This window comes from Sphaerodactylus townsendi, linkage group LG07, assembly GCF_021028975.2.
Source record: "Sphaerodactylus townsendi isolate TG3544 linkage group LG07, MPM_Stown_v2.3, whole genome shotgun sequence".
NCBI classification, from domain to species: Eukaryota; Metazoa; Chordata; class Lepidosauria; order Squamata; family Sphaerodactylidae; genus Sphaerodactylus; species Sphaerodactylus townsendi.
In genome coordinates this window covers 104,838,668-104,851,158 of record NC_059431.1, presented here as the reverse complement: position 1 = coordinate 104,851,158, position 12,491 = coordinate 104,838,668, and the positions used below count along the sequence as shown (strand labels likewise).

At 42.3% G+C, this 12,491-nt stretch overlaps 1 protein-coding gene across 2 annotated transcripts in view; it reads left to right on the top strand.

Moving 5' to 3' along the window:
- The window catches only part of KCMF1 (potassium channel modulatory factor 1), a 72,723-nt gene that overhangs the window by 52,153 nt on the left and 8,079 nt on the right, over positions 1 to 12,491 (top strand). For both annotated transcript variants that reach the window (XM_048503719.1, XM_048503718.1), the window contains 2 exons: positions 4,319 to 4,458; positions 12,267 to 12,368. In XM_048503719.1, the coding sequence (XP_048359676.1) occupies positions 4,319 to 4,458; positions 12,267 to 12,368 (242 nt within the window). The remainder of the gene's footprint in view (positions 1 to 4,318; positions 4,459 to 12,266; positions 12,369 to 12,491) is intronic.

Below are 12,491 nucleotides of genomic sequence, written 5' to 3'. Positions count from 1 at the left end.
TCCCCATCACAAGTTACCACAATCCAGACCTGACCAAAGGAGATCACAGTGGTTAGGCAGCAGCAGATCTGTTCATAGAGGCTCATGCTTCAGCAGATCATCTCAGTTCCATCTACTCATGTGACAGACTGAACAAACAAGAAAAACTGAACCTTAGATACCACGAAGGATATCTTGCCATTGGGGGAGAGGCTACAGCAGCAGAGAAAACAATGGCTACAATCACAGTCAGATCACTGGGTTCAACAACTCTTACAATTCAGTTATGTTATAGAGTTTACCAGTCTTCCCCCAGATTAGTTTTATCTCTCCTCCAACTCGTCCAGGGGGCAAAAATACACCAGTACTTTAGCTGCCATAGAACATCTGCTGAAAACAAGGGTGACGGGCCCCTTTTCTCCATTGCTCACGAGTCTACTCCTTCTGCTTTATAGTTTCCCAGAATAATGTGGACTAACGAGCCATTCTCAACCTCAAATCCATGAACAGATTTGTGGCAAAAAAAGCTTCTGCATGGAGACTCTCTGTTCAGTCTCCAAAGCCCTGGATCCTAGGTCCTTCATGGCCTCATTTTACCTCACAGAAGCATACCCTCATATTCCTATTTACGCAGGGCACCACAGATCTCTGAGATTCTCTTACCAGGATCTGCACTTTTGAATTCAGAGCACTTTTCCTTGGACTGGTTTTGGCTCCTCGAGTTTTTTTCAAGATGTTGGTGACTTGAGTGACATTGACTCCGAGACTGGGAATACAAATCCATCCATATCTGGATGACATCCTGGGCTGTTCATTATCCAGGCAATAGGCCTTTAAAGATACAGACAGGTCTTGGAAGCTCATGCCTATCTCCTGAACCGAGAGAAAAGCAATCTTATCCCAACTCAGAAACTACAGCACTTGGCAGTCATGTTATTTCTGCTGCAGGAAAAGGTCACCAAGATTTCAAATATGGCCAAGGCTACAGCCATGGCTAATTTTTCACCCAGCTAAGTCTTTGACCCATCTACAGGGACCTATGATTTCATGTATGGACTCCGTTCTGTAGACTCATCTGCTTACAGGGGTTCCTCCATCTTTACAAAGGGGAGATCCTTCAAAATAAAACGACCTTGCCTCTACCAGTGAGACAGAGTATGATCTGGTGAACCAAAGCCAACAGTCTAAGTTGAGGACAACCTTATATGCCAGTCTGTCCAGCTCAGAAGCCTACAAGGGCCCCCAATCCAAGGTTCTTGGACAGAGAAAGAGAAGAGATTGAGTATCAACATCCTGGAACTTAGACCCTTCAAGAAGCTGTCACTAGAATCACTTCTTGACCTTTTGGCTAAGATCAAGTATAATAAGAAGGCACCTCTACAATTCCAGGAAAATGTCAGGGACCATCACATCCTCATCAACAGCATCTCTTCTAAGGGTCATATCAGCAAATGGGGGGGTCTAGATCAGGGGTCTGCAACCTGCAGCTCTCCAGATGTCCATGGACTACAAATCCCATCAGCCCCTGCCATCAATTGGCCATGCCGACAGGGACTGATGGGATTTGTAGTCCATGAACATCTGGAGAGCCGCAGGTTGCAGACCTCTGGTCTAGATCATCCACCTTGCATCGAGAAGTACAGAACATTCCTCTCATGGGCAGAAACATACCTGCAATTAATATTCTGCCAAGCACTATCAAGGATACTCAACATATAAGCCAGCTGGTTGAGCAGGCAGATGATAATGAGTGATCTTTCAAGGAGAAGATCTTCCAACAAATTGTGATCAAATTCAGTCGCCCAAGGGTAGACCTTTCCACCTTGGTTTCTAGTTATTGAGTATCATAGTTCTTTTCCAGATACCACAGTCCTTAGACAGAAGAACTGAATGCTCTTAACTTCATGATTACTCAAAGGCTACTGCATGCCTTCCTGCCACTTCCAGTGATATCATTGGCATTTAGGAAAATACCCCAGGAGTAGGTGTTAGTGATCTTTGTAACTCCAGGGTGGCTTTACAGATCCTGGTTCTCATCTCTAGTGGAATTATCCATAAAACAACCTTGAAAGGAACAGGTTGCTGGACCAATGCTGCACTCCAGAAGTTGCAGAAACTATCATGGCTTTTAGGAAAATATCCACAAAGCATTTATACAATTCCACATGGAAAACCTTTGTGAGATTGTGCCATCACAACCAAGTTGACCCTCTAAACACAGGTCTGGGTAAAATATTAGTCTTCTTGCGTGATGGGGTCCATCAGCAGCTTAAGGCTTCCACTTGCATCATCAGGTAACAGTGATAGCAACAATAGTGCCTCTGATAGCAGGCATTCAAATGACTAGACACCCTCAAATCACTTGTTCCTCAGAGGGGTGGTGCAGATCAGTGCCCCCCCCCCCCATCTTTCACAGACTTCCTACATGGAGGTTACACATCTTACTGTCAACTCAGGCAACAGCTCACTTTGAAGCATTGAGAGAGGTACCAGTTAAATGGCTACACATAAAAACCTTGTTTTAATAGCAGTGACTTCAGCTAGAAGGATCTCAGAACTGGGAGCCTTATCAGCTGGGAAAAGGCTGTGTGTCTTCCTTAAAGACAAGGTGGTACTTTGACCAGACCCTACATTTATCCCCAAAGTTAACACTCTGTTCCACCAAAGGCAAGAGATACTTTTATAGTACTTTTGTCCATGACCAAAACATACGAAAAAAAGCTTGACACACATTGAACCTGCATAGGGCACTTAGTCCAAGGAAATGGGTTTTCCATTCATTTCCTTGACAGCTCCGACAGAAGGAAGATGTCCAGATCAGCAGTAAGCGATAGTATCAGGCACTGTATCTTCTAAGCATACTTGGCCAGCAAGATTCCTGTTCTTCCAGGCATCACAGCACATTTTGTTCTAAGTGTGATTACCAACACAGCTTCAGTAGAAGGCCTGTGTAAGGTGTCTTCCATTTCAAAGTTTGTCAGGCATTACAAGATCAACTCATCAACGGATGCATCCTTTGGATGCAGTGGTACAATAAGCATTCCCACCTGGATGGACTGACGCTACTTTTGGAAGTCTGAAGATCAAGATGCCCCCCCCCCCTTCAGAGTGAGAATGTAATCTTGGATACTTACTATGAGGGTTCCTTCTGCTCTGAGGTAAGGAGGGCATCTTACCCACCTCAAAAAGAGACCTCTGACGTCCAGCAAAAGCAGTAAGGTGTATGAAGGGCACAGCCAGGACTACCAGTGATTTTGTTCCAAGCACCAAGGGAAGAAGGCTATTTCTTTACCCTTCTCCCAGTTCCCCCCCCCCCCCCCATTATTGCTAACACATAATAGTGTTTTCCACCTGTTCTTGTTAATGTCCCATGTTTCTTAGATCCGTTCCTGACATTCTTCTGAACTGAGCTTAGGAGATTCCTGCCTGGGAAACAGGAAGTGACCATTTTAGTCCTGCCTCCCTGAGCAGCTGGTAGGAATCACCCAAGATGAAGATGCCCTCTTTATCTCAGAGCAGAAGGAACCCTTCGTGGTGTCTAAGGTTCAGTTCTTAGAGCTGGCCCACTGAGGCCTGTGGATGCTCTCTTGACCTTTTTTAGGCTCAGTCCACTGACCGCTGCTCTTTCACAGTTGACACTGCCATCGTTGGGGCTTGTGCAAGAGGGGAAAGATAATTCCACTTGTAAGAGGAGAGCAGTATTTTCTGTGTAAAAAAAATCATGAACAAAGCCTTGATTATTATCAAACAATTCTGTGAAAAAGAGAAGTTTCAGTTTCAGCGGATGTACTTTGTTCCTTCAAGCATACAACCCCTTAAACATTGAGGGATAGTGCCACATAATGGTATGAATCCAGTGTGCTGAGGTCGCTTTAGTCTTTGTTGTGGGAGAGAGAAGAGATATACAATGATTTCCAAAGTGCCTTTTAATTGTTGCCTGGACTGGTCTGTCTTGAACTGGCCGTATGGAAAGGCCTTAATATTCTGGTATTTTAAAACATTTTATCACTGGGATTTCTATTTGCATGATTGACATTCAGGTCTAAAATGCTACTAGGCTTTTGGATGGTTTCTTAAATTTTAAATTCTCCCCGGGTGAGTTACGAGATTGACAATGAGAGGTGACTTGTCATTAAGTAGTATCACAAAAGCCTAGCCATGTAAAGTCAGAAGTTCGGTTGCATATGTCAGTCTGCCTCTAATGCACTGTACAGGTTTTAAACTAAGTTTGTGAATTTTGGTCCTACTGTCTCAGTTAAAAGTTCGTCAGAGTTTTGGCTTCTCCTATTCTGTAATTGCAATCTTTGATGAGCCCAACTATTTTTTTGTTTTTTTCCAGATTTGTACTATGGTGGAGAAGCTTTCTCTGTAGAGCAGCCACAGTCGTTTACTTGTCCTTATTGTGGAAAAATGGGTTATACAGAAACGTCTCTTCAAGAACACGTTACTTCAGAACATGCAGAAACATCAACAGAAGTGGTAAGCTTAAGAGCTTCATGCATGACCCCCAGCCACAAAAGTTGCCGTTCCGTCCACCATATCTGAATGAGAATTTTCATTCCTTTCATAAAAACGAGAATGAATGTTCACCGCTCCTTGGTGTAAGCAAGCTCCGTGTCTCATCAACCATTCCATTTGGTTTGGGTCCCCCCCCCCCCCACCACACACACGCCAAAAGGACTTTTTGTCCATGCCAGAATCAAGCTCTGTATACATTGAGTATAGTTCAAATCCTGTCCTTTAAAAAAATTCTTCAGGTGATTCTAGATACCGCTTTGGTGTTGTACAAGACTCTTTGGGGAAGTCTTTTCCATGTTTGCTGTAATAAAAAGCCTGTATTTTGGTGCGTCAAGGGGAAAAATTATAATATACTGCATAATATTTGTATAGCTCTTTGGCGTATTCAGAGTTCTTCACATGTCTTATGTTAAGGAGCCTTGCAAACACCCTGTAAGGTAGACCCTATTCCAAGGTGTCAAACATGTGGCCTGGGGGGCCGGGTCTGACTGCCTTGAGAGAATTTATCAGGCCTGTGAGCCAGCTGAGGCAACCTCCCTTGCTCCTGATCAGGCCTCTCAAGGTAGTCACCCTACCCCACGGCAGGCTCACAAGTCCAGGCACCCCCCCCCCCATTGGTGTCATTCTGGGGCCAGCTGAGCCAAGTCACGCTTATATCACATCCAGCCCTCGTGACAAATGAGTTCGACACCTCTGCCCTATGATGTAGGTGTGGTCCTGAAACTGAGAGAATAGTGACCTTCCTGAGGCCGTATGTGGAATTCAGGTTACTCGCTCATACCTCAGATCTTGAAAACAGCACTTTTTACTCATGGGTTGGTGAAGAGCCTTCCGGAGGATGTCTTGGTACTCTAGCTTTACCTTGTTTGGTTTATAGCAGCTCAGATGTAAGAGAACAAATGTACACACAGATCTCTGAGTGCAGTTTTCAAATCATTTGCCACTATGGTTGATGAGCTAGCCAGTTGAAAGGCACTTTGTTTGTTGTCTAGCTGTAGATAAATTTGCATATTATCAAAAAACCTCTATATAAGTGCCTTGGTGAAGGAGCAAAGGAAATGTTAAGTTTATTAATAAAAGCCAGTAAAAAACAAAAGCTAATGTTTTCTTTGTTCCTCATTCCATGATGTGGAACAACCTAGGAAGGCATTTTGTATACTGTTGATTTTTTGTATGTGTGATTATTGTCCTACAGTGAATTGTGCCCCCCCCCCCCCAAAGTAGCAACCTGCCTTTTTACTACTTAGTTGAGGTATTTTTAGGAGTGAAATCCAGGGACAGAAACTTAACAGCAGTCCAACTAACAAAATTGTTGTATATGATCCTTATACTTTTGATTCCACAGGACTGTTTCTTACTGGGTTTGCTAATTTAATTGTTTCTGCTATTCATCAAATTATTCAAACTTTATCATCAAAGGAGCGCCCCCTGTTCCTCTGTGCTGGTGTTTAGGTTTTTTTGCATCAAAGCAAAATACCTGTTGTCAATGTGATATTGCGTGGTTCAGTTATATCTCTCAGTCCTAAACACAAAATAAGATGGCAACAAGATTGTATGGATATTTCTGGAAATGCTCTCCGTTGTCTTTTGATAAGTGCAGACCCTGAAGTGAATCATAAACGATACTTAATCAGACACCTATTTTTAAGTATATACTTAAAACAAGCTGGGTATGCAGTTCTGTAGGCATTATTTTCTTTCTTTTTTTCTGTAGACATTATTATTCTTTGGGGCTGGTCTGATTATGCACTGGGGTTGAGTGTTATATTGATCCGTGTTCTGATGGATTCCACTGGATGGCAGTAATGTTACATTAATGTGGGTCACTATTCCAACCTGGATTTTCTTGTGCTTAAGCTGGCTGTGTCCTGGTGTCCCAGGTATTGTTCCAGGGCAAACGGTTCCTTTTATCATTGAATAGACATCAGAGTCTTATTCCCTGAACAGGGAGCCAGAAGTCACTCCGCCTCGGCTGTGTGGTGTGACTTCTTATAAGTTTAAAGTTATTTTTCCTTACTGTAGGTCTTTCGAACTGCTGTGCTTGTGGCTAGGTCACATGAAAGAGTGGCAGAGGAAAAGCTTGGAAGGTCATTTCAAGAAATGAGAACTAGTACACAGATCCGCTGCTTCAAAATATTTGTCACACTTGAGTCACAAGTTGGGTAGTGTGATGCAAGTTTTATCCAGTGTTCTGACAGTATTGAGCATACGGATATGGATTCAGTGCCACAGTTATGGGCAGGCGAAAGTTATTAAGCAGCAGTCCATGTTCTGCCTAGCCACTGGAGGCCCACCCCCCACCCACCCCCCCCACCCCCCGGCCACATTATGCTTGCCGTGTTGTGAGGCACTGTAGTACTAGTGGTCACAGAAAGAGGTTTTGCTTTGCATATGTACCAGCACAAACCAGATCGGCCCTTAAGCACGCTTTGCAAAGGATCAAAGTGGTGAGCCAGGGGAAACAAGATTGGAGAATCAAGGTCAGGATCCTAACTGATAAATTGCCAAAACAAATGTGTTTGGTGGCATTTAACACAAATTTTTAAAAAAATTATTAGCCAGGAGCCTAATCCAAAACCTCTTATACGGGCAGTATGCAGCCATCTTCCACTACAGAATTTATTTTGGTTTACGAACAGTAATTGTGAAAATGGGGCTTCTCTTGGCACTGTAAACATACATAAGGGCCCTCAGCAAGACTGTCTCCTTTCAGAAACTCCCAGAATTTTCCAGAAGCAAAGGCCATGGGACAGAAGAGTGTTTCTTCCCACAAAAAAGCATAACTTTCACATTAATAAACACACAAACTGTGACATCATGTGTATAGTGCTTGTCCTGAAAATCCCAGTTCTTTCTTTTACATATAAAATCAGACTTCATCACAACATGTGTATGGATGTCATGGATTCTGTTTTAAGAAGTGACATTCAGATATTAATTGAGATTTAAATCAATAAAAGGAAGAAATAATAAATAATAAAAATGACCAGTCCCTGGTCCCAAATTAGGATGTGCCTGCTCAGATATGAGTGCAATCTTTGTTTTTTGGGGGGGAATTGCCTAATTTGACTCGCCCTCTTTGTCAGAACAAGGGCAGCAATATATACTGTCTTCACATTTCTTACACTGGGCATTTTATTCCCTTGTAGTGGTTGTGCACCTCACTCAAATCCCAGAGAGATAACTGAACAAGGAACTTGGCTGCAAAGGAAGGCGATGAAACCAGCTTTTCCTATGGAAAGTTTACCTCTTTATTTCTTAACACGTTGATTCCTGACCATTCAGTTGGCCAGGAGGATCAGGATAGCGTCATGCCTAACCCTGAAACGAGAGAGGATAATTAAATTTAATTTTCTCCTGTGGGAGTTTGAACAAAAACTGGTTTGTGTGGCCCAGTAACAGTGACTTGTTTTTTTAAACATTAACTTCCTTAGTACAGCCAGTTTGCACATGGAATTCTGGCACATATATAGAGTTTATGCTATATCTTCTGAAACAGTGGTGTGGTGAGCATCGTGTTGTCTGGTGATGGCAGAAGCCGAGGCTTTGGAACCAGGGAATCCAAGCACATACTTTTTCACAGTCAGAAAGGATCTCAGAGGTGGTGTGGTATAGTCCCGTGCCAAGAAAAGTTTGAGATATATCTGCAAATGACTGTGGAAAAGGTCTGTTTGCCAGCACAATAGTAGAGGCTAGTGTGTGAGAGTATGTTTGGATCCCTGACCCAGGAATACAGGTTTTATTTCCCTTGTGGCTGCCATATTGCAAAATCAAATATGCGTGGAGTTTTTGAAGGTGTTTCCTACTTATTTTGTTTCTGTCAAAACATACCCTTTGCTGTTTTTTTTTTTGTTAAAGTGTTTGCAAAGCGAGGCTTTGTACCACAGTTTATATTGCTTATTACCTTTACATCGCTTTGGTTGCAGTTAGGGAGATTGGCTTTGGCATCCATACAATAGGGCACTAGTAGGAGGAGCAATGTATTTCCAGGAAGAAATATTGGGCTGTTTGGAGTGTGTGTTTTCAGGAGTTGCAGCTGCTTAATAAACAAGATGGTTTCAGTAAGTCCCTTAATGCCCTACTTAATTTGACCCCTACTGAGGTGATTAATTGGTGTCCAGCATGATGAAGTGGTTAAGAGCAGGTAGCAGAGGGGTATCTAAGCAAACTGGAGCCCGGGGACAAAACCTGAGTTTGCGCGCACCCCCCCCCCCCCCTCGGTATGGGCAGCCACCCTCCACCACTACAACCAAACAATGATTTTTTGCACCAGCTCACAAAACATCCCACCCCCAGCAAAACATACATGGCTTTCTCCTCACCAACTCTCTTTCCTAATTTTGTCCTCACACCAACCCTATGAGGTAGGTTGTTAGCCTGAGAAACAGCTCCAAGCCAGTGCAAGTGGGTACTAAGCATGTAAATCTCTCACAAATCACCCCCTGCAAAACATTTACCAAACAAATGTCAGCATCATCTCTCACAAAACACCTCCAGTGGAATCCACCCCCAAACAGCATCACTTTCAATGGTGTTTAAATTAGGGAGTCCAGATTCTTCTTTTAAATCCAACTTAAAGGGAGAATTTGGGGTCCCCAGTTAAAACAACATTGAAAATAATGCTGTTTGGGGGTGGATTCTCCCCTACCCTGGAACAGCATCACTTTCAATGTTTAAACTGTAGACCTCACATTCTCCCTTTAAGTCCATGCCAAAGGGGATGGATTTAAAAGGAGAATCTGGGGAGATTTGGAGTGTGCCTACTATCAGGAGTGCAATTATTAAGCCAGCAGTACCAAAATTTCAGGGTATCTTTAGGAGACTCTCCTGATGATACCACCCAGGTTTGGTGAAGTTTGGTTCAGGGGGTCCAAAGTTATTGACCCTCAAAGGTGTAGCCCCCATCTATTAGCTTCCATTAGAAACAATGGGGGATGGGAGCACCCCTTTTGGGAGTCTATAACTTTGGACCCACTGAACCAAAACTCACCTAACTTGAGAAAACTAAAAAAACCTAGAAAATACAAAAAAACCCCACAAACAAACCTGAAATTTTTGTGCTCTCCACTAGAGGGCGCCCAGTGACATGGGGTACCCCATGTTCCCTAGGCAAATACGCCACTGACAGGTAGACTCTAGTCTGGAGAATCAGGTTTGATTCTTTACTCCTCCACATGCCTGCAGGCGCTGATCTGGTGAACCAGATCTTTCCCCACTCCTACTTTCCTGCTGGGTGAATTTGGGCTTGTCACAAGGTTTCTGTTGTGGGAAGAAGAAAGAAAAGGAGTTTGTAAGCCCCTTTGAGTCTCATTACAGGAGAGAAAGCAGGGTATACATCCACACTCTTCTTCTGCTACTTCATAATTTTCCAGGCTCAATGTTAGCATTGCTTTTCTCCATGACATCATGATTTTCTGGTTACCCATGTCAGCATTTTTCTGGATTGTATGTTTAAACTTCATGTTAACTGAAGGCATTCCTAACTGAAATGGTGATCTGTAACGTTGGAAGGTGTTCTAGTAACATCTGTATTTGTAAGAATATGTTTGTGAATGAAAATATGAGTGTTTGGGGATCTTAAGTGTGCATGCGAATTTGTTTTCACAGTATATTCAATTGCTCGTACTTTGGAGAATATTTCAAAAAGAAGTTTGAGGCTGGGAAAAGTTCAATTTAAACCAACAATTGTTGGAAATGTTATTTTGTTGGACTGTGTTCTCGCCACTTATAAACTGGATATAAGTTTCTGGCTGATAGTGCATTGCATAATCATTTACTATTAGGTTGCATAAATAGATTAAATAAACAAATTGGAGATGAGACTCATGAGAAATCTGTTAACAGCTGCATGCTGTAGATTATATTAACGAAAACTGAGAATGACAGACCATATTTTTAAAGTAAGGGCTCTTCATCCTGGAATGTATGTTTGAGATAGTAACCAAAAATAAAAGTATTTTCAGTAGTGTTAATATTTTTGAACTTATTTAGAAAATAACACTAGAATAAAAATTTTCTACATGCAAATTGTAATTTCCAAAGGGGAGGGGGTAAGGTGTAAGAAGCTGAAGGTGTTTATTATTTTATGAATTTTACAAACCTCGTGTCCCACCTTTTTGCCTACAAAAGGGCCACTACTTACATCTTACTAAAGTAAATTATTAATCGCAGAACTTCATTGTTTAATGTTCATGTGAGATTTTTTTTAAGTTTATAAAGTTGAGTAAAGGATTTTATACTGAAAATCTTTCCTGTTATTACCTGTTTATAAAGTGTGCAACCAAATTTAATAACCAAGCTGAATCAGATAATAGGAACAATCATGTCCAGAGAGTAAAGTAGCATCAATATATCTAATTCTTAACATGGTCCCATCTGTGGATATTTAAATCCAGAGATTGTGGTCATGAACAGACCAGATAACTTTTTTCTGCAAACCCAAAGAAATTCCAGATTTTCAGGAAAATCTGAAATCTTTTAAAAAAAAAGGTGAAGTTGGGCAATTAAAAAACATCATAATGGAACCAGCTCCTGTTACTCTAAGAAACAGATATCCTCTGTGGCCATTGCTAGGCAGCCAAACGGTATTGTCATCCTTCGAGCCTTCTTTCTGTCATTAAAAGGTGTGTGGGGGGGGAGTGTGTGTGGTTGTTTTCATTTATTTATATTTCACCTTTTTGTTCAAAAGAACACTTGAGGCAGCTAACGAATATGAAATATCCTGTTATAATACAGACATCAAATAATTAATGAAACAGCACCGTCTTTCCAGCTTGTTTGCTTAATAGACAGGCAGCTAGGGGGTGGGCTGAGCAAATAGAAAAACTCACCTTTTAAGGGCATGACCTCCCTAGTCAAAAAGGGAGCATCTCCAGGTAATAGCTCCTCTTGAGAGCAGTTGGAAAAGCTTGGCCTAGATCACAAGATCTTCTCCTGAAAGGAGGACTTAGTGGTGGAAACTTGGTCACTCTTGTCAGGCTCACAGGCTCACAATCTTACCTCACAGGATTGATATAGAGATAAAATGAAGGACAATGATGTCAGCAGCTTTGGGTCCCAGTTGTGAAGAAAGGCAGAGTGTAAATGAAGTAGACAATAAATATTGTGAAGACGGGGCAGAAAAAAGGTAGATGGGCCGGTGGGAAGGAGAGAAGGAAGCAGAGCAACGGAGAGAATATGGAGGTTGCCAGGAGGAGGTAACGGAGAAATAGTGTTGGAAAGGGCATACTGGGGAATGTGAAGTGCTCCCCAAAGGTCCTTGCAGATACTGCACAGCACAGCTGTGTCCTGACATAGTGGGTAGTGCTGCACAACTGGGTCAGAGTTTTCGTGGTTGCCAGGAGGAGGGGAAAAGAGGTAAAGTTGTACACAAGGGGCAAAGATAATCTGGCTGGTGGTTAGGAAGGAAGGAAGCAGGGAAAGAGGAAATGTTTGGGGGCTTTCAGGGAAGGGAAATAAGAAATCACAGGGGAAGAAGAAATGAGATGCCCTTACAAGTCCTTGAGGGTCCTCTGCTTATAAACAACTATGAGCAGTTCCCTAAAGTCCATCATGAGTTTTATTTCCATATCTAATCCTCTTTTCAGCGCCCCCCCCCCTTGGTGCAGAGCTTTTATGAGTAACATAACCTGAAGTTGTAGGTGCCACTACTGTTTTTCCCCCAAAAAACCGATTCCAAATAAAAGCTTATGTTTTCCAGTATGTTGTTATCTAGCTGTTACTTTTCCTTGTTAAATAGTCAAACTGAGCTTCTAACTTTGTCGTTTCAGATTTGTCCAATATGTGCAGCATTACCAGGAGGAGATCCCAATCATGTCACAGATGACTTTGCAGCTCATCTTACACTGGAACATAGAGCTCCTAGAGATTTAATATCCTTGCCCAGTCCAAGAAGGAACAGCAAGATTGTTGTTGCTTTATATATTAATAGCTGCCTAGAGGTTGATTCTGAAAGGGGAGGTTCTGGAAGCTTGCTAGCAGGGCTGTCCCGAGTT